We start from the raw sequence: 25818 nt of genomic DNA on the forward strand, positions 1-25818 counted from the left end.
GTCGAGTACATGGGAGTCCAGCAACATAGCCATTATGCTAACTGCTGGTACCTTACTTGAGTTTTACGCTGCCTGGTCTGGGACTTGAACCATGGTCAACTACATGGGAGTCCAGTGACATAACCATTATGCCATCTGCTGGTCCTCCAACCAAATATGCATTTTAAAAAAATGTAAATGAGTATTGAATTCTATTTCTATATCTAATGGGATACGTTTTTTCCTTTAATCTTTAACTGTGTAAATGTATTAACAGATTTTTCTAGTGTTAAACCATTCTTGCCTTCCTAGGATAAACTCAACCTGATAATAATGTATCTTTTTCTGGAGAGGTTTTTGTTACAGGGCGTGTGCGCTCACCAGAAGGACAGACAGAGATGAGACAGAAAGCGAGAAATCATCTGCCAGGGGAAATGGCCATGCCGCAATCCCTTCTCCTCCATTCTCCTCTATAGGATCTTGGGCATGCATACACAAGTGCCTGGAGTGAGTTTAAGCCATCGGGTCGGGAACTCAAATTGCAGTCAATTACATGGAAGTCCAGTGAATAGCCATTACACCAACTGCTGGTCCCAATAATGTATCTTTTTTTTTTTTGCTATAGGACACGTGCACTCACCAGACAGAGAGAGACAGACAGAAAGAGAAATCCCCCCTAGGGGGGATGGTCACGCCGCAATCCCTTCTCCTCCATTCTCCTCTCGGGATCTTGGGCACGCACGCACACGCGCCCGGCGTGAGTTTTAAGCCACCGGGTCCGGGACACGAAGGTCGACTACGTGGGAGTCCAGCAACATAGCCATTACGCTAACTGCTGGTCCCCCAATAATGTATCTTTTTTTTTTTGGAGAGGTTTTCGCTACAGGGCACATGCACTCGCCAGACAGAGAGACATAGAGACAGAAAGTGAGAAATCACCCCCCGGGGGGATGGTCACGCTGCAATCCCTTCTCCTCCATTCTCCTCTCGGGATCTTGGGCACGCATGCACACGCGCCCGGCATGAGTTTGAAGCCACCAGGTCCAGGACACGAACCGCGGTCGACTACGTGGGAGTCCAGCGACATAGCCATTATGCTAACTGCTGGTTCCCAATAATGTATCTTTTTTTTAAAAAAAAACGTATTGCTGCCTTCTGATTGCTAATATATATTTTCAAGATTGTTACTATTTTATTTAAGATTTTTAAAATTACATTTGTAAGAGACTGACTTGCAACTTTGTCTCAATTTTAGTATCATAAAATAGACTGACATGTTTTCTCTTTTATTTAGGAATCATTGTATAAGATTTGAATCATCTTTTTCAATTGTCTGCAAATTTCTGGTTCAGAGGGTTTTTAAATATGTGTGAATGTAGGGGCCGGCAGGTAGAGTGGTGGTTAAGGGCTCTGGACTTCCATATGGCTGACCATGGCTTGAATCCTGGACCTGGTGGCTGTTTTTCTCACTTTCCCTTTCTCTTTCTCTGTGTCACTCACTGGTCAAATTAAAACAAATAAAGTTAAATAAAATATTTTTTAAAAAAAGTACATGAAGATAGATTTTAAACTAATTCAACTTCCTCAGTGTAGTTAGATACATTTAAAAATTTCACAACTTCTGGGGCCAGCAGGTGGCCTGGTGGTTAAGGGCGCTGGACTCCCACATGGCAGACCACGGTTGGAGTCCCCGACCCGGTGGCTTGCTTTCTCACTTTCTCTCTCTCCTCACTCTTTGTCAAATTAAAAATAAGTAAATAAATAAATAAAGTTAAATTAAAATTTTTTTTTCACAACTTCTTTGAGTCAGTTTTGGTAAGTTATTTTTTTCTAGAAAGCTGTCCAAAAGCATTCTCAAAAAGGGTGTCCCAGAGACCAGCAGTGAGTGTAATGGCTATGTCACTGGATTCCCAGGCAGTCGACCATGGTTCGAGTCCTGGACCCGGCAGCTTAAACTCACACAGGGTGCATATGCATGAGTGCCCAAGATCCCGAGAGGAGAATGGAGGAAAAGGGATTCTGGCATGGCCATACCCCTGGGGGGTAATTTCTCGCTTTCCGTCTCTCTCTGTATTTCTGCCAAGCGCATGTGCTCTATGGCAAAATCTTCTCAAAAAAAAAAAAAAAAAAGGTGTCCCATTAAATGTCTCTTTTAATCTCTAAAACTGGAGTTATGTCCCTATTTTCACTTCTAAAATTTTCTTAAAGAATTATTTTTTATTTAACTTTATTTATTTATTTTAATTTTACCAGAGAGGGACAGAGTGAGAGAGGGAAAGAAAGAAAGCTAGCCGCCAGGTCTGAGAATCGAACTGTGGTCAGCCATGTGGGAGTCCTGTGCCCTTAACAACCATGTCACCCATTCTTTAATTTTTTCATCTTGTTAAAGTCCCCTCATAGCAGTGCCTCAGGTGTAAGTTTCCTGTCCTAGAAGGTGACAGAGATGTGACAGTGACAGGGACCCAAACAATGGACTGCAGGGAAATCCATAAAGGGAAGCAAGTGGACAGGTGCTGCTGAGGACCAGATAAAATCTCGGCCCATGGCAAGTGGCTCGGTCACCGGCCCTCCTGTTTTTAGAAAATTTTTTTTAGAGATTTCTGCCTTAGGGTGCATGAGTTCACCTGAGAGTGAGAGACAGAGTAAGAGGGAAAATAAGAAATCACCCCCCAGGGGGGATGGCCATGCCATCCAGCGCCTTAGGAAGCACCTAAGGAATGAGAAGAAATCCTAATTGTAATTAAAAGATAATTAAGTGGGGCCGTGGTGGTGGTAGCGGTTAAGGTGCTGGATCCCACATGTTTGGCTGCATATAGTTTGAATCCTAGAACTGGTGACTTGGAAAATCCAGTCAGGCGCATGTGCATGTGTGCCCAAAATCCCATGAGGAAAGTGGAAAAGCCATCCCTACTGGGGGACTTTCTCATATACACCCCCCTCTGGAGAGTGCACGTGCCCTATACCAAACTTAAAAAAAAAAGAAAAGATCATTAGTATTGAGGGACCAGCAGTTGGCATAATGGCTATGTCGCTGGATTCCCATGTAGTCGACAGCAGTTCGAGTCCCAGACTCGGTGGCTTAAACTCACACTGGGGCATGTGTGTGCCCAAGATCCCGAGAGGAAAATGGAGAAGAAGGGAATTGTGGTATGGCCATCCCCCCTGGGGGGGGGTAATTTCTCACTTTCTGTCTCTCTGTCTCTCTCTTTCTGGTGAGCGCATGCGCCTATAGCAAAAACCTCTCAAAAAAAAAAAAAAAGAGAGAAAAAGATAATTAGTATTGAATGATGATAAAAATGCAATGTATAAAACTTGCGGAATGCAGTTAAAGCAATATTTAGAAGGTAATTTACAGGTTTTTTTTTTAAAGTTTGTTTACTATAGGGCACGTGTGCTTGCTGGTAAGTACCATGCCCGAGGGGGATGGCCATACCATCCAGCACCTTAACCACCACCACAGCCCCACTAATTATCTTTTAATTATCATGATGATTTCTTCCTATTTGATTACATGCATTAAAAATTTTCCCCAAAGTAAATTTGCTTTAATTTTATTTTTAATTTGTATTTGAAACTTAATTACTTGTACAGGAAAAATAATTTTTACAGTAATCTGAACATTTTTTTTCAGTAATCTGATCATTTATTTAGATTTTCTTTGTGGCTCGGAAGAGAAAAGTTTCATAACTGTCTCTAAAAATATGCTACTTGTATACTCTTTTGGTATTTAATTTAATTTATTTATTATTATTTTAATTTTACCAGAAAGAGAGAGAGAGCAAAAGTGAGAAAGTGAGTCACTAGGTCCAGGACTCAAACCACAGTTGGCCATATGGGAGTCCAGCACCTTAACTACCACATCATCTGCCAGTCCCAGCTACTTGTATACTTTTTGAAAAACGATATAAATGAAGCTAGGTTGGCTAATATAAAGACCAACAACTGAGAAACTTTAAGATAGCTCTCTGAGGCTAGGGGAATTTAATAATGAAACAGAGAAGTGTTTACAGTTGTTGAAGCATGCGATGCTCTAATAGGAGAAGAAATAGAATAGGGAGATTGGAGAAAATAATATAACACTGAAAAGGAGCTTATTCAGAAAAATTTTGTAGATACGCTCCTCTGAGCTAGGCTTAACTTCTCTGTGCCTCAGTTTCCCAACCTGCAAACTGTACATTTAGGTGTCTACCCTATCAGTGTGTAGTGAAGGTTAAATGAGTTCATCCGCATCTGGTAAGGCTTAGTAAATATTAGTCATTATTATTAGAATGATGACATATGGCATCTACCCCCTGATGCTAGAACTAATGTCTTCAATAAAATCTCCTACTGGTCTGTGGCACAAGTTAAGCTTTAACTTGTTTGTGTCACATCCGTACCTAAAGGGTCAAAGCTAAGAACAGTAACAGAAGCCTGGTTTTCTGTCATATAGATGTTTTTCCTTCCTTCATTTAATCTAGTATTTCCTGAGTGTCCCCGAATGTAAACTACTGCCGCTGGCCCAAACAGCTCTGCGATCCGTTCTGTAGGCTTAGCTACCTCATCCTCCTGTGCAAGGGGTCCCAGATCTCCAGCTCTATGTGCAGGAGGACCCAGCTCTTCCTCAAACACGAGCAGGAGGGATTTTCACCGTCAGGCTGCGGTGCAGATGTGCGGCCCCAGTCTAGGTGTTGTAAGAGGAGCACAGGGCTCCCGATCTCCCGACAGACCTCCCGTGCAAGGAAGCGCCCAGCTCCCCGCCCCGTTCAGAAGGCACCACCCAGAATACGCCGGCTGCACCTTCATCTTCCGCACAAAACAGGCCTGGCGGAGGCTCGGGCGGGGGCAGCTGGGTCCTTGCGCCGGAGCCCACCGGACCGACTCGACCTTGAGCCAGCGCTTACCCTTTGTCTGTTTCCCGCCGCTGTGTCGCCGTTCGCTCGCGGGTCCCTCCACCATAGACATGAGCCCCAGGCCGCGGAGATCGTACCCCACACCCTCCCCTACCCGCGGTAACCTCGGTCCGGCGCACGCGTTCAAATGATCCGGGTCGAGCCGATCGCGCTTCCCATTGGTCACCACCCAGCTCGCTGATTGGTTGTTTCCTAAGTAACAAAGTAGGTGCAGCGAGTCGGCGGGCGCTGTCAACAGTGCGCTTGCGCACTTCCCTTTTTTGCCCGCTGGACGGTTCCGAGGTGGTGTCTCCACCGCTGGACTGGCCGAAGTGGGCGGCAGAAACTACCACCCGACTGCGGTACGGGAGGCCACGGCCGGTCCCTGTGATCCCCGAGGCTGGGCTCATCGCCACTCTCAGCAACCAACATCCAGCAGGCTTTACGGCTGTCTTTTCCGTGGGCTGAGTTGGCATCTGCTTATCCAGAAGAGGATTCTCCGCCGCTGTCCAGCGTCTCTTTCCGCTCCGGAACCATCCCAAGAAAACTTCCAGAACAACTCTGAGGTGGTAAAGCCGGCGGAGGCCAAGAATGGCGATTAGTGCTGAAACTAAAGAAGTCACTTCAACTCCGAGTGGGGCAAGTAGCCTGCTCTTCTTACTCACCTAGGAGAGCATGTGAAAGCCTTCCCAAACCCCAGTATTTCTTCCTTTTTTTTTTTTTTTTTTGAGAAGTTTTTCCTATAGGGTTCGTGCGCTCGCCAGACAGACAGAGACAGAGAGACAGAAAGCAAGAAATCACCCAGGGGGGATGGCCACGCCTCAATCCCCTCTCCTCCATTCTCCTCTCGGGATCTTGGGCACGCATGCACACGCACCGGGCGTGAGTTTAAGTCACTGGGGTCCAGGACTCAAACTGCGGTCGACTACATGGGAGTCCAGCGACATAGCCATTACATTAACTGCTGGTCCCGGGGTTAGCTTTCTATGAACCTGACTAGGACAAAATAGGTAAAGATTTGAGGAACCACTTTCAGTAATCCTGCTCTGTCCCCACAGTGGGACTGTGAGTGGGTCTGGGACATGTAAGACAAGGAGGAAACAAAATCCCCTCATCAGCCCTGCCATCAGGCTAGTAAAGTTACTGTCTAATGCCTGATCGACTGGGCCAAACTCTTCATTCGCCTTCCTCGACTTCTTTTGCCCTCTATACATAGAACAGCACAGCTGGTCTGGTGAGGATAAAACAAGAAAACTATGTGAAGAGGCTGTCATTGTAAAGTTACAAGAAAAGTGGGGTACTTTTGCCATCTCTATTACCCGATAAATAAAACTTTTAAAGGATGCCTTCCAGCTTATGGGCCTTCTCCCCTCTTATGGGGATGTACATTAGCAGAAGTCTGGTGTGTAGTGGAGAGCTTGGGTTCCCCAGAAGTGATCAAAGAAGCAAGTGCCTCTTGTGTCCTGTAAGTCAGATCTTGCCCTGATCCTATTGTGGTTCCATTAGCTGGAGCTGATGTGAGTCAGGGTGAAGCACAGGAGCAGTCTGAATCGGCTGTGAGCAGTGGGAAGGGGACACTTACTTGCTGGATCACCTTGGGTAAGTCACTTAGCATCTCATAGCCTCAATTTCTGAAGCTATAAAATAGGGACTACAATAACACTTTGCTTGTTATAAACATTAGAAATGATGTAGGTTAGTGCCAGCAGATGGTATAGCGGTTACATTGCTGAACTCCCACGTGGCCGACCGTGTTTCAAGCCCTGGCCCCAGTGGCTTGAAAATCACGCTGCATGTCCGAGATCCTGAAGAAGAATAGAGGAGAAGGGATTGTGACATGGCCATTCCCCCTGGGGGTGATTTCTCACTTTCTCTCTCTCTCAGCACGATTGCATAAAGAAAGAAATGATGTAGGCTAAGCACCTTGCAGACATTCAATGAAATGGTAATGGATATTCTCTTATTCATTCATTTGGCAAATATTTACTCCTCATCCCACCCTCATGGGCTTGCAGTCTATGGGCGAAATTAGACCAGTGGGTACTAACAATAGTGCGAGACACAGGCTCTAGATGAGAACAGGCAGGGGTATGCCCTGCAGGGAGTCATATGCTTGCTGTCTGAAGGATGCCGAGGAGCTAGCCTGGAGAAAGGACTGCTCTGGATCTCAGAAGCCAAGGAAAGGTGAAAGAGTTAGCCGTATCAAATGATGCTCAGAGGCGTTGGTAGGGCCCGGCCAGGCCTGCCTTACTGGACACAGGTGGAAAACTCCTTGGCCTTGTACCACAGAGAGAAGGGGATATTGGCCTGGAACTGGCTCAATAAAAATTTCAAAGTGCAGAACCTAGACCTAAGGGACGAATGCACAATATTTTCCTTGTGGAGGCAGGTATTTCTTTTTTAATTTTTAAGAGAGATTTTTGGCATAGGGCTTGTGCACTCACCTGAGAGACAGAGGTGGAAAGCATTACCTGCTGGGAGGATGGTCACACCACAGTCCCTTCTCCATTCTCCTCTCAGGATTTTGGGCACGCATGCACAACCACCTGGTGAGAGTTTTAAGCCACTGGGTCCAGGACTCGAACTGTGGTCAACTACATGGGAGTCCAGTGATTAACCATTACACCATCTGCTGGTCCCTGAAGGTAAGTATTTCTTTCTTTTTTTAAAGAATTGTTTGTTTAATTTTATCTATTCATTCATTTATTTTCATTTGACCAGAGAAAGACACACAGAGAGAAGGAAAGTAAGAAATCAAGCCACCAGGTCTGAGATTCAAACCATGGGTCAGCCATGTGGGAGTGTCCAGCACCTTAACCACCATGCCAACTGCTGGCTCTGTATTTGTTTTGTATTGTTTTTGGAGAGTTTTTTTTTTGTTGTTGTTTGTTTGTTTGTTTTTTGAGAGTTTTTTTTTGCTATAGGGTGTGTGCGCTCGCCAGAAAGAGAGAGACAGAGAGACAGACAGCAAGAAATCACCCCCACAAAGGGGATGGCCATGCTGCAATCCTTTCTCCTCCATTTTCCTCTTGGGATTTTGGGCACACATGCACATGAACCCAGTGTGTATTTCAGGCTAGTGTGTATTTCACATGCCTGGTATGAGTTTCAAGCCTCCAGGTCTGGGACTCAAACTTTGGTGAACCATGTGGGAGTCTAGCAATATAACCATTATGCCATCTGCTGGTCCCTAGGGACTGAGGGGTTTTAAAGAATGAGAGGCCTTCCACCTTTCCCCCCTGATTTTGTTGCTGTTGTTTTTTGTTTTGTGTTGTTTTTGTTTGTTTTGCTATAAGACATGTGCTCACTAGAGAGAGAAAGTGAGAAACCACCCCAAGGAGAATGGCCATATAGCAATCTGTTCTCTTCCCTTCTCTTGGAATTTGGGGCACATATACACATGCACCCAGTGTGTTTTTCAGGCCTCCAGATCCAGGACCCCAACGGCATAGTCAGCCATATGGGATCTAGCTGCCTTAACCTCCATGACATCTGTGGCCTGGGACTTTCAATTTTAAAACCAGGACAGTCCTCTACAAATAGGGACAGGCTAGCACCCCGGTAGAAGGGCATAGGATGCTGATCATCTTCCATGAAGGCAAGAAAGGAGGAGAGGAGAGGAACAGATGAGGCAGTTCGTGGACTTTATTGTTGATGGAGCCTCCCCCTTGTGACTTCTGGCCTCTCTGTGAATTAGGAGATATGATCAGCCATTGGATAGTTAGCTTCACTGGGCCTTCTCCCCTCTTATGGGGATGTACATTAGCAGAAGTCTGGTGTGTAGTGGAGAGCTTGGGTTCCCCAGAAGTGATCAAAGAAGCAAGTGCCTCTTGTGTCCTGTAAGTCAGATCTTGCCCTGATCCTATTGTGGTTCCATTAGCTGGAGCTGATGTGAGTCAGGGTGAAGCACAGGAGCAGTCTGAATCGGCTGTGAGCAGTGGGAAGGGGACACTTACTTGCTGGATCACCTTGGGTAAGTCACTTAGCATCTCATAGCCTCAATTTCTGAAGCTATAAAATAGGGACTACAATAACACTTTGCTTGTTATAAACATTAGAAATGATGTAGGTTAGTGCCAGCAGATGGTATAGCGGTTACATTGCTGAACTCCCACGTGGCCGACCGTGTTTCAAGCCCTGGCCCCAGTGGCTTGAAAATCACGCTGCATGTCCGAGATCCTGAAGAAGAATAGAGGAGAAGGGATTGTGACATGGCCATTCCCCCTGGGGGTGATTTCTCACTTTCTCTCTCTCTCAGCACGATTGCATAAAGAAAGAAATGATGTAGGCTAAGCACCTTGCAGACATTCAATGAAATGGTAATGGATATTCTCTTATTCATTCATTTGGCAAATATTTACTCCTCATCCCACCCTCATGGGCTTGCAGTCTATGGGCGAAATTAGACCAGTGGGTACTAACAATAGTGCGAGACACAGGCTCTAGATGAGAACAGGCAGGGGTATGCCCTGCAGGGAGTCATATGCTTGCTGTCTGAAGGATGCCGAGGAGCTAGCCTGGAGAAAGGACTGCTCTGGATCTCAGAAGCCAAGGAAAGGTGAAAGAGTTAGCCGTATCAAATGATGCTCAGAGGCGTTGGTAGGGCCCGGCCAGGCCTGCCTTACTGGACACAGGTGGAAAACTCCTTGGCCTTGTACCACAGAGAGAAGGGGATATTGGCCTGGAACTGGCTCAATAAAAATTTCAAAGTGCAGAACCTAGACCTAAGGGACGAATGCACAATATTTTCCTTGTGGAGGCAGGTATTTCTTTTTTAATTTTTAAGAGAGATTTTTGGCATAGGGCTTGTGCACTCACCTGAGAGACAGAGGTGGAAAGCATTACCTGCTGGGAGGATGGTCACACCACAGTCCCTTCTCCATTCTCCTCTCAGGATTTTGGGCACGCATGCACAACCACCTGGTGAGAGTTTTAAGCCACTGGGTCCAGGACTCGAACTGTGGTCAACTACATGGGAGTCCAGTGATTAACCATTACACCATCTGCTGGTCCCTGAAGGTAAGTATTTCTTTCTTTTTTTAAAGAATTGTTTGTTTAATTTTATCTATTCATTCATTTGTTTTCATTTGACCAGAGAAAGACACACGGAGAGAAGGAAAGTAAGAAATCAAGCCACCAGGTCTGAGATTCAAACCATGGGTCAGCCATGTGGGAGTGTCCAGCACCTTAACCACCATGCCAACTGCTGGCTCTGTATTTGTTTTGTATTGTTTTTGGAGAGTTTTTTTGTTGTTGTTGTTTGTTTGTTTGTTTTTTGAGAGTTTTTTTTGCTATAGGGTGTGTGCGCTCGCCAGAAAGAGAGAGACAGAGAGACAGACAGCAAGAAATCACCCCCACAAAGGGGATGGCCATGCTGCAATCCTTTCTCCTCCATTTTCCTCTTGGGATTTTGGGCACGTATGCACATGAACCCAGTGTGTATTTCAGGCTAGTGTGTATTTCACATGCCTGGTATGAGTTTCAAGCCTCCAGGTCTGGGACTCAAACTTTGGTGAACCATGTGGGAGTCTAGCAATATAACCATTATGCCATCTGCTGGTCCCTAGGGACTGAGGGGTTTTAAAGAATGAGAGGCCTTCCACCTTTCCCCCCTGATTTTGTTGCTGTTGTTTTTTGTTTTGTGTTGTTTTTGTTTGTTTTGCTATAAGACATGTGCTCACTAGAGAGAGAAAGTGAGAAACCACCCCAAGGAGAATGGCCATATAGCAATCTGTTCTCTTCCCTTCTCTTGGAATTTGGGGCACATATACACATGCACCCAGTGTGTTTTTCAGGCCTCCAGATCCAGGACCCCAACGGCATAGTCAGCCATATGGGATCTAGCTGCCTTAACCTCCATGACATCTGTGGCCTGGGACTTTCAATTTTAAAACCAGGACAGTCCTCTACAAATAGGGACAGGCTAGCACCCCGGTAGAAGGGCATAGGATGCTGATCATCTTCCATGAAGGCAAGAAAGGAGGAGAGGAGAGGAACAGATGAGGCAGTTCGTGGACTTTATTGTTGATGGAGCCTCCCCCTTGTGACTTCTGGCCTCTCTGTGAATTAGGAGATATGATCAGCCATTGGATAGTTAGCTTCACCCTCTTTCCCCTGCCCTTGCTACCAGATCTGACACGAAGAGTACTCAGTAACTATTGGCTGAAACAATGTGTGAATGAATAGGGTAGATGTCACGGCGGTGGTGCAGACCTTGGGGCAGAGATCGGTGTGCAAGAGGCTTATTAGGGAGTGCTCTTGGAATTAATACCTGTGGAAGAAGAGGAAAGGATGCAGAACTGGGCAGAGCGAGCTGGGAGCGCTGGAGCTGAAAAGATACTTGAGAGTTGTCCTGAGTAGGGGCTTGGAGGTTGGACTGTTAAGCCCCCACATTGATCAGTCATGGGAAGCAGGCTGCTCTGAGCAGGGGGCAGGATGGTAAGCAAGGCGGCTCGTATCAGCGGCATTCACTGAAAGGGGCTGGCTGCTGAGAGCCATCTGCTGGCAGCATTGCCTGCAGCTAGGGGAATAGATCCTGCAGTCCTGTAGGAGACTGGTTGGTATCACAGCAGTGTCTATCACAGGAGGGGAGGTGGAGACTTAAGGAGAGTGAGAGATGTTTGAAATAGCTGCTATTATGGTAGGATGGTTTGTATGTGGCAGGCGTAGTGTTGGGTACTGGGTGAAACTTCTTCCTATTGGGAGATGCTCTTAGTGCTGCCTTGGAAACAGGCAGATACCTGTTGGGTGAGTTTGAGAAGTCTTTTCTTTTCTTTCTTTCTTTCTTTTTTCTTTTTTTTGGAGAGGTTTTTTGTTATAGGGTGCGTGCACTCGCCAGACTGACAGAGAGAGACAGAGAGACAGGAAGCGAGAAATCACCCCCCAGGGGAGATGGCCATGCCGCAATCCCTTCTCCTCCATTCTCCTCTCGGGATCTTGGGCACGCGCGCACACGCGCCCAGCGTGAGTTTTAAGCCACCAGGTCCGGGACGCGAACCGTGGTCGACTACGTGGGAATCCAGCAACATAGCCATTACGCTAACTGCTGGTTCCCTACCAAATTTTTTTAAAGTAAAGAAAAGAGAAGAAAGGAGCAGGGCAGGTCAATACAGGAACAGGTGGATGGGACAGGGCTTCTGGGGTATCCCCCAAGTTGGAGGCCACAAAGCAGACGGATGGGAGAACCCACATTGGAACAGAGGATTCTGGGTACTCGTTCTAATAGCTCTGCATCCCAGGCACCCAACCAAGCCCTCTCCTAGTGCCTCACTCGCGCTGGCAGGAGAATCACCCAGGTGTCTTTTTCTCCTTCGATGCTCATCATTTCTGTCCCAGGTATTGAAGTGCAGTCGAAAACACTCTACATCGTGGCACTCAGGAGGCTTGGGTTGTGATAATAATGCATTTGAGCTAAGCACGGTAGCACATACCTGTAGTCCCAGCTACTCGGGAGGCAGAGAAGGGAGTGTATCGATTTTTGAGGACAGCCTGGACTAATATAGGCAAGACTCTGTCTCTAAAAAAATAAAAATAGGGACCAGCAGTTGGTGTAATGGCTATGCCGCTGGACTCCCATGTAGTTGATCACAGTTCGAGTCCGGGACCTGGTGGCTTAAACTCACGCCGGGCACATGTGTCTGTGTGCCCAAGATCCCGAGAGGAGAATGGAGGAGAAGGAATTGTGGCGTGGCCATCCCCCCTGAGAGAGTGATTTCTCGCTTTCTGCCTCTCCATCTCTCTCTGTCTTTCTGGCAAGTGCACATGCCCTATAGCAAAAACCTCTTAAAAAAAAAAGAAATAAAAATAAGCATTTGCATTTTTTAAATAATTATTTTTATTTCACTTTATTTATCCATTTATTTATTTTTGCCAGAGAGGGATAGAGTGAGAGAGCAAGAGAGAGAGAAAGTGAGAAAGCAAGCCGCCGGGTCCAGGACTCGAACTGCAGTCGGTCTTGTGGGAGTTAAGCGCCCTTAACCTCCACGCCACCTGCCAACCCAGGCATTTGCATTTTGTTTCATAACTTACAAAACAGATTCTCATTTGCCCCCTCAAAACAACCCTTCGAGTAGATACTGGGTCATTGGAAAAGTCATGACGTATTGTTTTTTTATGCAAATACGTATTATGACTTTTCCTACCACCCACTATTCTTATCTAGCACATTTTGTAAGTGCAGAAACTGAGGCTCAGAGAGATAACATGTCTTTTCCTGAAACACTAACCCTGGCCAGGACTTGAACTCAGTTCTCTCTCCACTTTCTGCCTATCTAACAGGTCCTATTATCTCTGGTTCTATTGGATTGTCATAAAAGTCATGAAGCATTTTTGCATAGAAAAACAGAAAAATACGTCATGACTGTTCCAATGACCCAACAACTCTGCTCTGAACCAACCTGAGCATCCTTGAGTTCCTTCCGGGTCTTAGTTTTTCCAGCTCTGTAACCCCATTCTGTGGCTCTGAGTCTCAATTTTGGCATGTGCGACACATAGGCAGTATATAGAAAATAGCAGGGAGGGGTAGCCCTCTGGTCCCTTTCTCCCAGCTGCCACCTCTCAGTAACCCTTCCACCCCCTCCCAGTTTCAAACATGTGTAGACTTTGCACTTCCACTTTATTATCACTTCATTTGTAGGATTTTAAGGTTTGTTACCTGGAAGGGAGTGAGGATCTCACACCTCCAAATTCCGCTTTTCAAATATGCCTTCATCACTTGTGAAAATAACCTTATTAACAGCATCTAACCTGCTATAGCTTTATCTGGGGGGGCACCCAGATAAATAAATGCAGAAGGAACCAGGACATGGGGAGCAATATGGCTACCTGGGAAAGTGTGGCATCTAGATTCTTGGAATTTTCTCCCAGCCTTTTGGGATCCTGGCGCTGGTGTCTGGGTCAGCAGAACTCAGGCAATGCCCAGAGTAGCCTCGAGCAAGTGGCCACCTTTTCTGGGTCTTTGCCCCTTGTCTCTTCTTCTGGTGCTCAGAGCTCCTCTAGGAAATAGCTCCTGCCTCCCCAGTGCCCTGTCTCCTGGACGTTTGTCCGGGATTGATTCTCTGGGCAACTCCCCCTCCAAGCAGTAAATGAAATATCGGTTACCAGGAGTGAGGCGGGAGGCAATTAACCCCTAGACCTCACCATGGCAGATGTGTTTGTAGCAAGCTGAAGCGGAGAACTAAGCACACCTGCCTGGCCTTCCTGCAAAGTCATCCAATTAGGGCAGCCCCCAGCAGTGGGCCCTGCTGCCCCCCTCTGGTCACCATAACCCCAGAAACCAGGGCAGCATCAGCCCCTAGGCCTGGCAGCTGCCTGGGTACAGGATAGCCTGCCATTCCTTGTGTGGGTGAGCAGCAGGGATGCCTCTGTCCTCACACTCCTCCTGGCGGGGACATTCTTCGTTAATTAATCACACATCTTTCTAAAAGGGAGGCAGCCTGAGGAGGCTTTTTGCTTCCTTCCTCCACTGTAGACCCCACATTAAGCCCAAACAGCTTTTCACTGCCCACAACGCTACCCCCTGAAACGCTTTGTGCCAGAAAAGCCTGAGTGGGCCTCTGCTCTGAGTGCCCCATGTTGGAAAAGGAGACAGTCTCTCCCTCAGAGAACCTGCAGCCCAAGGGTGGAGACTATCCCCCAGTCTTAGACATGTCTAGTTTAATAGAAAAAAGCACTCACGGGAGCCACGGTCTGCGTCTGGGAGTCCCCAAATCCCTGGTCTCAGTGGAGGAACAGCCCACTCTGAAAGCCGACGATTGGAAAACTGCCTTTGAGGCCCCATAGTCTGATGGAGGAGACACAGGTCTTTCTTTCAGAAAGCTTCGAAAGCTTGGACCAGCAGTTGGTGTAATGGCTATGTCGCTGGACTCCCACATAGTTGACGGTGGTTTGAGTCCTGGACCTGGTGGCTTAAACTCACAATGGACACGTGTGTGTGTGTGTGTGTGTGTGTGTGTGTGTGTGCATGTGCCCAAGACCCCGAGAGGAGAATGGAGGAGAAGGGATTGTGGTGTGGCCATCCCTCCTGGGGAGTGATTTCTCGCTTTCTGTCTCTCTGTCTCTCTCTGTCTTTCTGGCGAGCGCATGCACCCTATAGCAAAAACCTTTCCAAAAAAGAAAGTCCCAACTGTAAGGAAAACACACACACACACACACACACACACACACACACACACACACAGACTTTGCCCTTGGGAAGCTCCTGTCTGATAGGGGAGACACTTTGCCAGTAGGTTCCCCTGTAGCTGGGATGTTGCCTGAGTGACAAGCAGTTGGCACTGCAGGACACTCCTGGTGTAAGAGTGGAAAAGTCCTTGGCTTCAGTCCACTTCCCAGCTGAGCCACAAACTTATAGCATGACCATGGGCAAGTCACGAATTCTCTTCAGACTATGATCTCCTCATCTGCAAAAATCTGGGATTTCAGCCCATCTCTCAAAATGACACAAGGATCATCAAGTCACCAGAAAGAAAGGAAAACCAGCCAGCCAGGCTCTCAGCACAGACATGGTTAACATGCTTTTATTGTAACAGAGGCCTTGGGCCAGTCTCTGTGGCCTCTAGGGAAGGGGGGCAGCCCTCCAGGTGTGGTGGCTAGGTAATTCCAGGCCAATGTGGCCATTAAGGAATCACAGGGGCTGCGGGGGGCACTGGGTGGGGGGGAGCAGGAGGAGTGCCCTCTAATCTAATCACTCTTCCCACTGAGACTCTAGTTCCAGCCAGACCTGCCAGGGGTTTTATTGGGTTTGTGGGGACCCGCAGATTTCAATCTCCAGACCCCACAGGGAAGGAACAAGCATTAAGCTAATTTTATTAAATGGCCACAGCTGGCAGTGGGGGGAAGCAGGGGCGAGAAGGGAGAATAAAGAAAGTCATTCAAGTCTGCCAGCCATGACAAGGGTCCATACATGGGACCTGGCCAGGGATCCACCCCTCCTTCCTGTCTCTCCAGCTGAGCCAGCATGGGGAGGGACAGCCAGATGGGACCTTTCCTTGCAGAGCCTTGGGATTCTCCAAAAGGCCCACCCCATGGCTGCTGCCCAAGGCAGATGCTTGTCAATATTATACATCGGGCCTTTGCAGGGCTCGGGTGGGTCAGGCTGCCCCAATGCCACCCTCAGTTCTGCTCTGGAGAGTCTAACTCTATGAAATACAGTGTATTGGGTAAGAGCATGGTCTTTGGTTCAAATACTGGGCTGTTTCTAGATCTGTGGTCTTGGCAAGTTACTTAACCTCTCTGAGCCTGTTTTCTCCCCCAGAATGGATAAAATAACAGCTTCCATGTTAAAGGGCATGAGAGCATTTCCCTCTAATCTGCTCCCCACCCCTCCATGCACATCCATGAGATAATATGTATAAGGCTTTTACATAGTGTCTGACACATAGTGGGTACTCTCCAAATATTAGCCATAATTGTTTGGGAATGCCCTGTCTGCCATGACTCCCAGTTACAGAAGGCGAGAAAGGCCGAAGCAGGACAAGGAAATTTAGAGTGTCTTGGGTTCAAGTGCAATTACAGAGCTTAGCAACTGTGTCACAGTGAGTAAGCTATTTAACTTCCCAGGAAGGATAAAGTCTGTCCAGACAATCTCCCAGGGCTATTTGGGAAACTTGCATGAGATGACATACCCAAAAGCATTTTGCAAACTTTAAAGTGATGGGGCTGGACTGTAGTCTAGTGGTTAAGGGAATTGGTTCTCACATGGCCTTCTACATGGTTTGAATCCTGGAACCAGAGGCTTGAAAAACACCCCGGGTGCCTGTGTGTGTGTCCAAAATCCTGGAAGAAGGGAGAAATGGAGAAAGGATTGTGCCCTTCACCATGCCTCATCGGAGGGTGATTTCTTCCCCTCACTCTCTCTCTAATGAGGGCACATATCTCTTGGCAAAAAAAAAAAAAAAAAAATCTATAAATAATAAAACCTATGTTTATTGAGCACATTCATACCTCTATAATCCTCAGGTACGAGGTAGGTCATCTTACCTACATTTTATTGGTGAGAAAACATTTTATTGATGAGGCCCAGATACAAAGTACTTGGACCAAGGTCAATCAGCTTTTAGAGCAAAGCTTGTCCCTTTCTACAACTGTCACTGACAGAACTGAGTCCAAGAAGAGTGACTAGCCCAGGATCACACACAGTGGCACACGGATGAGAACCAGGTCTCCCAGTCTGTGCCTCTGCAAGGCTGATGCCACTTTCAGAGATGCAAAAATGGAGCTTTTCCAGCATGAAAGATTGTAATGCAACAGGACTGCTTCCCATGCCAGCTGCCCAAGTCCACTTGGGCTGTGGTGGTTCTTGGGCCCCTTTGCCCATCTCTTCCTAGAGGAGATCTGACTCTGGTGTCTGGATCCTTCCAGAAGCTTCCCCCAGACTCCTTCCCAGTCTAGAAGAGGGCAGAGTTTAGTTCTCCTCCTCCCCTCCTCTCCAGGGCAAAGACCGAAACCCCACTGGGCGGAAATGTTTTTTTATTATAGCTTTGGTCAGATGGGGTGCAGCAGGGCCGGGCTAGGATTTTGGGGGTGCTGGGAGGCTATCCAGCTCCCAACCCAGCCGTCCCCTAGGCAGCACCACCCCAGGGCTGGAACCGAGGGCAGCTCATCTGAGCGAGCACAGGAAGCAACCCCACCACGCCCTCTCCTGACCTGGGTTGGGCTGGCAGGTGTGGCTGGGCAGTAAACTGTCCTATTGTACAAATGTACAGTGCGGGCTGGACCAGGCCAGGCGGTCAACCCCATGTGCTGGGCCTGGCTCTGTGGCAGGGCAAGCGGGCGGGCCTAGCTGCGGTCCAGGCTGTGGTGAGGCCAGGCCAGGGGTGTCATAGCTGGGGAGGGCCAGCAGCCAAGGCTGTGAGGCCGCGTAGAGGGTGGGCATGGGTGTTCACTCGCCAGAGGGGAGCCCTGGGAGTGGGGGACAAGAGATGGGGGGGAGGTGGGGAGCTCAATCGGAGTAGATGATGAAGCCAGAGAAGGTGCTGTATTTGTTGCTGTTGCCGCCGTGGGCTTTGCCTCCGTCGAGCTTGATGAAGACTTCATCTCCTGCGTCCAGGTGAAGGATCACGCTGTTGCTGGCGTAATCGTAGTTCTGGTCTGCGTCCTGGGCAATCGCGCTGGCCCGTACCTGTGGGCATGGGAGTGGGATTGTGGAGGAGGGAAGGGAGTGAGAGGGAGGGAGGTGAGGCAGACACAGGGGAGGATCTAGAGACCCTAAAACTGCCTCCAGTCCCATTAGCACACTCTGCCTGCTTCTCTACACCCTCCCACCCCAACCCCCTCTTCTGATCACATATGGTGTATTTTGGGAGGGGGCATAGCGGAACCCCAGATTTCTTTCTTTCTTTTTTTTTTTATTTAACTTCATTTATTTATTTAAATTTCACCAGAGAGGGACAGAATGAGGAAGAGGGAAAGTGAGAAAGCAAGTTGCCAGGTCTGGTACTTGAACCATGGTCAACCATGTGGGAGTCCAATGCTCTTGGCTACCATGCCTTCTTCTGACCCCGAGGAGCCCCAGATTTCTTTTCTTTTTTTTTTAATAATTTTATTTTTAAATTTGACCAGAGCGGGACAGAGTGACAGAGTGAGAGAAAGAGAGAAAGACAGAAAGCAAGCTGCAAGGTCCAGAACTTGAACTGCAGTCAGCCATGTGGGAGTCCAGTGCCCTTAACCACCACGCCACCTGCTGGCCCCGAGCCCCAGATTTCTAAGGCAGGGCTAGTCGGCCTGAATTTAAAGTCAAATGGAGTCTTCCTCCATAACCCTTCTAAGTTTTACCATCTGGTCCTGAGGATCCATATCTCCAGGTTATCCTAACCTAGAGGTTCTTTCTTGCAGAGAAGGATTCTCTGAATGGGGGGAGGGCCTTTCCCTTTTTCCTCATCATCCCTTCCTCTCCACTTTAAGAATAACGATAATGATGATGATTGGGGCTGGTGGGTGGTGTGGTGATTAAAGGCATGGGACCCTCATGGCTGACCATGGTTTGAGTTTCAGACCTGGCTGCTTGTCCCCCGCCCCAGGGTCAATTTAAAAAAAAAAAAGAAAGGAAATAATAATGGAATTAATATTAATTTAATTACATTTATTATTATTATTATTTATTAATTTGACCAGAGAAAGAGAGAGAGAAAGAGAAAGCGAAAAACCAAGCCACCAGGTCTGGGACTCGAACTGCAGTTGGCCATGTTGGAATCTGGAGCCCTTAACCACCATGCCACTTGCTGCCCCCCATTTTTTAAAGAATTATTTATTTATTTAATTATATTTGTTATTATTTTTTCTTAAGTAAATAATTCCTTAAAAAAATAAAAGAATAATGACAATGAGGCCAGCAGGTGGCATCTCCATGGAGGTCAAGGCGCTGGATCCCACATGGCTGACTCCTTGGTTCAAGTCCTAGACCCAGCGGCTTGAAAAACATGCCAGGCACGTGTTTGTGCATGCCCAAAATCCTGTGAAGAGATGGGACTGCTGTGTGGCCATCCTCCTGGGGTAGGCCAGAGTGGGATGAATTATCACCCCTCCAACAAGCCCACACACCCTATGGGGGTAGGGGGGAATAATGATGATACCTTACATTTCAGTCACACCCACTCAATCTTATGGCAGTGGCGAGACAGACACAAGGGCACAACTTGTCCCCATAGGTCAGGTGGCTGGATCAGTGCCCAGCTGCTAGTAAGCAACCGTCCCAGAACCCAGGCTGGTTCTTTGGACTCCTTGGCTGAAGTTTACTCCAGTCTCTCCCACTGGAGCAATGAGATGGAAGGTGTGGTCATTCTGCCTTTTCCCAAGGCTTAGGTTGGGCCTGGCTGCCAGCCTCTAAGGAGCTGCGACTATATGACTATACACCCGTGAGTGTGACCGCAGCCACAGAAGACTTCCAGCTCCTCCTGTCTCACCTCAGGTGATGGAAAGGAACTGGGTGGGAAGAAGGGTATCTGTCTTTTCCTCTGTGGTCCTCAGTCTGCTCTGACATCCTTGTTGGTCCTGGCCTTGATCAGGGGTGGGGAGGGACAGACAGGACTCTGATCAAGAGAGCACCAGTATTTGGGTTTGAAGCCTGCTGTCACATTGAGGGCTGTGACCATAATCATGGGCACTGCAATGGTGGACACTGCTCTCTAACAGCTGGGGCAATGCAAGGCCTGGGTCTGAGGATCTGGGGCCTGTCCAGGATATCTTGGTGGAGAATGGGAAGACAAGGGACCTCTCTAGGGCTATGGCTTGTGATGGTGGGAGGCTGCACTGAGTGGGGTTCCTCAGCCAGGCTTTTCAACGGCCCCTCTATCCTGCCACTTTCCTGAAGGCAGCTGCCCCACCCCACTCCTGGGTCTGACATCTGGGTAGGACAGAGCCAAATTAGAAGAGGGGCCTAGTCTCTCAGCCAGGCTGGAGGCAGAACTGCAGCTCAGCTGTGCTAAGGCTGCTGCTTTGGCAGCAGGGGGAACCCAGCCTATTTGTATGCAACCCCCTGTTTAAAGCCCAAATCCTGGGGCTGGATGGTGGCATGGTGTGGTGTAGCTGCAACACAACACAGAGCAAGGCTGCCCCACGTGGGAAGGTTCCGGGTCTGTGTCTGGAGTCCTCCCTGAGCACACTCGGAGGACTCAACTAGGTTGGTTGAAGCTGGGGGTGGGTCACAACATCAAGACCCTGTAGGGGGTTGGTCCTGTGGTCTAGTGGTTAAGGGAATCAGATCCTACATGGCTGACCAGGGTTTAAATCCCAGCCCTGCTGGCTGAAAAACACACCAGGCACATGAGTATGCATGTCCCGAATGCTGACAGAATGGAGAAATGGAGGGACCAGCAGGTGACGTGGTGGCTAAGATGTTGGACACTCCCACATGGCCGACCACGGTTCAAGTCCTGGACCTGGTGGCTTGTTTTCTTGCTTCTCTCTGTCTTTCCTGTCTCTCTTTGGTCAAATTTAAATAAATGAATAAATCAATAAAATTAAATAATTCTTAAAAAAAAATGGAGAAATGGAGAAGGAATTGTGACATGACCACACCCCACTGAGGGTGCTTTGTCCTCCCTTTCTTGGTGAGCGCCCATACCCTCTGGCAATTAAGAAAAACTAGATGACATAGTGGTCATGTTTCTGAACTCCCACGTAGTTGGCCACCGTCTGAGTCCCGGACCTGGGGGCTTAAAACTAAGGCTGGGTGAGTGCATGTGTGCCCAAAATCCCGAGAGGAGAATGGAGAAGAGACTGTGGTGTGACCATCCCCCCTGGAGGGAAATTTCTCACTTTCTGTCTCTCTGGTGAGCACACTTACCCTACAGCAAAAATCTCTCAAAAAAAAAATATGTATAACTTTGTTTGGGGTGACTCTCTGTCTTGCTCATGGAAGAAATAAACAGATTGAAAAAAAAAGCCTAAACTTCTCCAGCCCCTTCCCTTTCCTCAGCCTCTTCTTTCCATTGTGGGAAGGCACAGTTTGCAGAAAACTGCTGGCCCAGCTCTAGGTGGGTGTGTGTGTGTAAGGGATGGATAAAATGAGGGGGGAAATGCAGTTTGTCAAGGAGCTCAGTTTCTCTGTCTAGAAAAAAATGAATAAGAAGACCTTGCCTCACCACTGCCACCTTTGCAAAAGCCTTGTGATGGTGAAGAAAACACATTTAAATCTTGATGGGGTCTTGAGCTACTAGGGAAGAGGGAAAAGCAAGCAGCCAGCTTCTGTATTGTTCCCTGGGCCCTAATTGTGGTAGTATTTATTATTACACATGCATTTCATTATCTTTGCTAATAAATTACTACTAATAACTATTATTTTTATTACCCAGATCAATTTAGCCTTAACTCATTAAAACAGTATGCTCTTTAATAACCAAATCCATTAGAATACAGTCATCTGTCATCAGGAATCTCCTGGTGATGTGACAGGCATCAGAACTGTTCTGCTTATGTTTATTATTTATTCATCACCATGATTGTTGCTGTAATTATCCTAATTATCCATGGAGGCAGGGAGAATTTACACCCTTTCATCCTTAGATGGTGGAGGATCCAGGAACAGAACCTACGGTTCCCAATTCTCTGCCCAAGAATGGAAATAAGAGAGACATCCAGTTCCTCCTGGGGTGGAAGGGAAGTCTGGGGAATTGAGGTTACCATGGAACTAGGAAAACAGGTCTGGCTACTATCATCACTAGGGAATTACCTCCTCAGGGGCTGCTAAAAGGTGAAACCGAGGCAGTGGGCTGACAAGGGGAACTGGGCAGGTGGGTGGAGTACTCAGAAAATGCATCTCTGCCCCCAGATCAAAGCTGGGGTTTTGGATATACAGGTGTGGCTTCCACAGGCAGCCAGCCCAGCCGCAAGGGCTACTTGTGTTTTCACACATTTCCTAGGTCCCTACTATGCCAGGCATGTGCCCTTCTGTGAAAGGTATTAGGGGCCAGAGAGGACAGTTGGGGGTTCCTCTCACACCACCAGATGAGAGGCTGTTCTGCGGCTCAATTTATAAACGCCACCATCCCCCATCTCAGTCAAACTGTGTCCAATCCCTTGCCCACTTCCCTATGTCCCCCTTTCCGGGACAAGTAGCACCATGACCAGAAGCCCTGGCATGTCCCCCACGGCCCCAGGATCCCATGCCAGCTTATCAATTTTGTGTCCTTTCGGATCCATCTGAACTGTAGATCCTGGAGGCAGTGAGAGGCAGCGAGAGGCAGCTCACCTCACGTAGGACGCTGTCCCCAACCTAGAGCCTTTTCCTTAGGCTCCTCAAGTGCTTGTGACCAAGGCCATCAGGTTGAAGGGTGTTGACTCAAGGGCCTAGTGACCAGGGCCATCAGGTTGAAGGGTGTTGACTCAAGGGGTCGGTGGCTCTCAGCACCAGGCATGAAGATGGCAATTCACCCCTGCCCCCAACTTATCTTTGCCGGAGAAGACCCAGAGCCCAGATTCTGCTCTTTCTTCCTGAAGAAATTCTGGAAACCTCTCTGCAGGCAGGAAGCCAGGAAGGAAAAGCATGGAGTATAGGGAGGTCCCTGGTCCTGAAGACAAGGGGGGGTACAAGCTCCCCTCTTCTGTCCCTGTCCGTAGCCAGCCCATAATTTTTTTTTTCCTGCTTAACTGAACGTCCTCACCCACCTTGAGCCAGCATTTCTCTACAGTGTCTCCTACACCAGGGGGGTCTCGGCCAGGGCAGGCTCCACTGAATCACTGCTTCCAGCCAACACATCCCGGTACAGGAAATGCCAGCTGGGCTCCCAGCCCACCTTTAAGCGCATCCTCATCAGGGCTGTTACTGTTCAGTTACTCCTGTACCCCCTGCACAGGCCATCTGGTTCTGGAGGGTAAGTACAATGACCCCTTGGTACCAAGCCCCAAACCTGGCTCCTTCTGGGGCTTAAAACCAACATGTGGAATGACCAGTGAGACTAAACGAGTCTTCTGGGCAACCTGGAAGAAGTCACAAAGGGCATGGGGAGGCAACTGTATGCCCCACTGTTTCTCTTGTTTGATTTATGGGGTGGGAGAGCAGACTGAGTAACTGCTAAGTACTGGGTCTTGAAACCCCTGGTTGAAGCTACCACCTTTTCTCTGCCAGTTCATGGTCCCCCTTCCAGTGAGTACCCCTTCATCAGCTCTGACCATAACCTGCCCCTGCTAGAGGGGGATAAAGGGGCTCTTCAGATGGTTTCACCTCCCAATGACAAAAGCAAGTGCCTCTACCCCAAGCACTGGGGCCTTCTCTTGCCCCGTCTCTGGAGCCCTGCTGTGGCCTGAGAGGCTGCAGGGTCTAGGGCCTGTGGGTGGCCTGGTGATGGCCTCCCTATCCAAGCAAGCCTCCAGTCCCCTGAAGCCCTAGCTTTGCACCCATCCAAACTTTCTTTAGGATAGAAATTCAATTGATGAAGGTGACTTTGCTGCATCTCTTATTGGTGATTAATATAGGCAATTGTGGGGCTGTCTGCAGAGTGAGCCCTTGCCTGATACTGGGGCCTCCCATTTGGTCAAGAAGCAAGGACAAAGAGGAGAGACTTGGGGAAGCCTGACAGACACCAGTGGGAGAGAGATACTACACAAGGGATAAAGGAGAGAGGGTGAGACCCAGGGGAGAGAGGCCAGAAACCCAGTGATAGATATATGTGAATATATACACAGCGGAGAGGTGGACAAGAGACAGAGACCTAGAAGAAAGAGACAGGGGAGAGGCAGAAAACAAAATGGGGTGCATAGGGGGATGGCCAGGCAAAGGAAATGGGGGGCAGACTTACAAGCATCTGGTAGGATTTCTGCTGACTCCCCCTGCCTGCCCCTTCCCTCACCCCTAAGCCTTGCAGACCCACAGGCCAGTAGAGCCTGGGGTAGTGCTGTGGTCAGAGAAGTTCTGACACAGTCTTGGGGTCTCAGTCCCAGGAGAGTCCTAATTCCAGTTTAGTCCAGCTGTAGCTCTGACCAGAGTCCCCATCTTCCAATAGGATGCTCAACCTGATCACACCCCTGGGGCCTCATGCCACCGCGAGTTGGGAACGCTGGGAATGGAGTTGCTATCAAGGGAGCTGGGTGAAGTTGTCACCCTGGGACAGGATTGGGTTGAGGGCCTGCCATCCCATGAAGAGTACCTGGCACAAGTGGGTCTCAGTACCAGAATCCCCAGGAACTCATGCCTTCCACTCCCGTATCTGGGATGGGGCCAGGAAATGGAGAGGATAGCCCCCACACTCCCAGGGTCAGGAGGGATCGGAGCTGGGAGACCAAGAGGTGGGAGAGTTTCCATCTCTTTATCCGCCTCGGGAGGAGAAACTTTTCCCCGGAGGCTACCTCTTGCAGCTAGTGGCTCTGGCAAAGGGGGACCAACCGAGCCGCACGGTCCCGCATTTTAGAGAGTCAAATCGGCTCAGAGGTCCCTTCCCAAGGGCAGGCAATGTACTGCAGCTAAGGCTCTGCGCCTCGGGTTCCCTTTGCCTTTGTGCCCCAAACGTTTCCTGCAGCCCGCCTTCTCCGCTTGCGCGCACAGCGGAGCGCATAGGCGCTCGCGGGAACCAAGGCTGTCTCTCCCCCGCCGGTGCCCCACAGCCCATCCTAGCCCTCCTCCTATCGCCCGTTGGTATCAGCCTGAATCCCAGCTCTCAGCTGACTTCAGCCTGCATTCGCTTCCCAAGGGACATGCCCCCAAGAATCGGCCCTCGAGCCCCGAAGCCCTGCGCTCCGACTAGTTGGGTTTATCCTTTGCATTTCCACACCGCCGCTGATGCCCAGCAGCGTCCGCTTGGAGCTAGAGCCCAAGAACCGAGGAGTCAGGGGGACCAGGAGGTTCCGACTATCCTCGCTTGTGAAGCTTTAACAGAGCTGCTGTGCGGTCTCCACCTGCGCGCGTCTGGCAGGCCTGCCGACTCTGATCCGGTACCCATTTGTCCGGGGTCCCTGCCCTAGGCCAGCCCCATGCCCTCGCCTGGCCCACCTGTCCATTCTTGCAGAGGTCCGCCCACATACTGGTGCCGTCGCCGCCGCGCATGAGGACATGGTAGGTGAAAAAGTAGGTGCCGGGAATGTTGCACGTAAACTTGCCGCTGGCCGCGTCGTAATTGTTGCCCAGGTTGGTGACCACGTCGTCAAACTTGAGCACTTCGTAACCCTCGTGAGGGTTCTTGAGGCCAGCGTAGAAGGCCACGCGCGGCACTGTGGTGTAGGTGGCCGTGCTGATGGCGCCGCTGCCACCCGCGCCTGGCAGCCCGGGAGGGCCCGGCTTGCCTGGCTCTCCTTTCTCCCCCGGCGGCCCCACGGGGCCCGGAGGACCCGGGTCTCCGGGAGGACCCGGGGGTCCAGGCTTGCCGGTGCGGCCCGGTTTCCCCTGGGGGCCCTGCACCAGCGTGGAGGGCGGAGGCGCGCCGCTCTGCTCACTCAGGGCGTCGCCGCCGTCGGGCCGCGCGCCGGCGCCGGGGCCCCGCGCGGGGTAGGGGTCGCCCACCATGCGGCAGGTGCCCAGCATCTCATAGTGGCCGTCTGGGCC

At 49.2% G+C, this 25818-nt stretch overlaps 2 protein-coding genes across 2 annotated transcripts in view; both read right to left on the reverse strand.

The window, feature by feature from the left end:
- The window catches only part of KIF18B (kinesin family member 18B), a 26654-nt gene extending 21690 nt beyond the window's left edge, over positions 1 to 4964 (reverse strand). The window contains exon 1 of the mRNA XM_006169999.3: positions 4863 to 4964. Coding sequence (XP_006170061.1) covers positions 4863 to 4923 — 61 coding nt within the window. The 5' untranslated portion in view covers positions 4924 to 4964. The remainder of the gene's footprint in view (positions 1 to 4862) is intronic.
- An 11760-nt stretch (positions 4965 to 16724) lies between these two features.
- Positions 16725 to 25818, reverse strand: part of C1QL1 (complement C1q like 1) — a 35323-nt gene continuing 26229 nt past the window's right edge. The window contains exons 6-7 of the mRNA XM_006170026.1: positions 25270 to 25811; positions 16725 to 17970 (exon numbers count right to left, since the gene is read on the reverse strand). Coding sequence (XP_006170088.1) covers positions 17791 to 17970; positions 25270 to 25811 — 722 coding nt within the window. The 3' untranslated portion in view covers positions 16725 to 17790. The remainder of the gene's footprint in view (positions 17971 to 25269; positions 25812 to 25818) is intronic.

The sequence above is a fragment of the Tupaia chinensis genome, unplaced genomic scaffold (assembly GCF_000334495.1).
Source record: "Tupaia chinensis unplaced genomic scaffold, TupChi_1.0 Scaffold148004_1, whole genome shotgun sequence".
In the NCBI taxonomy this organism is placed as follows: Eukaryota; Metazoa; Chordata; class Mammalia; order Scandentia; family Tupaiidae; genus Tupaia; species Tupaia belangeri.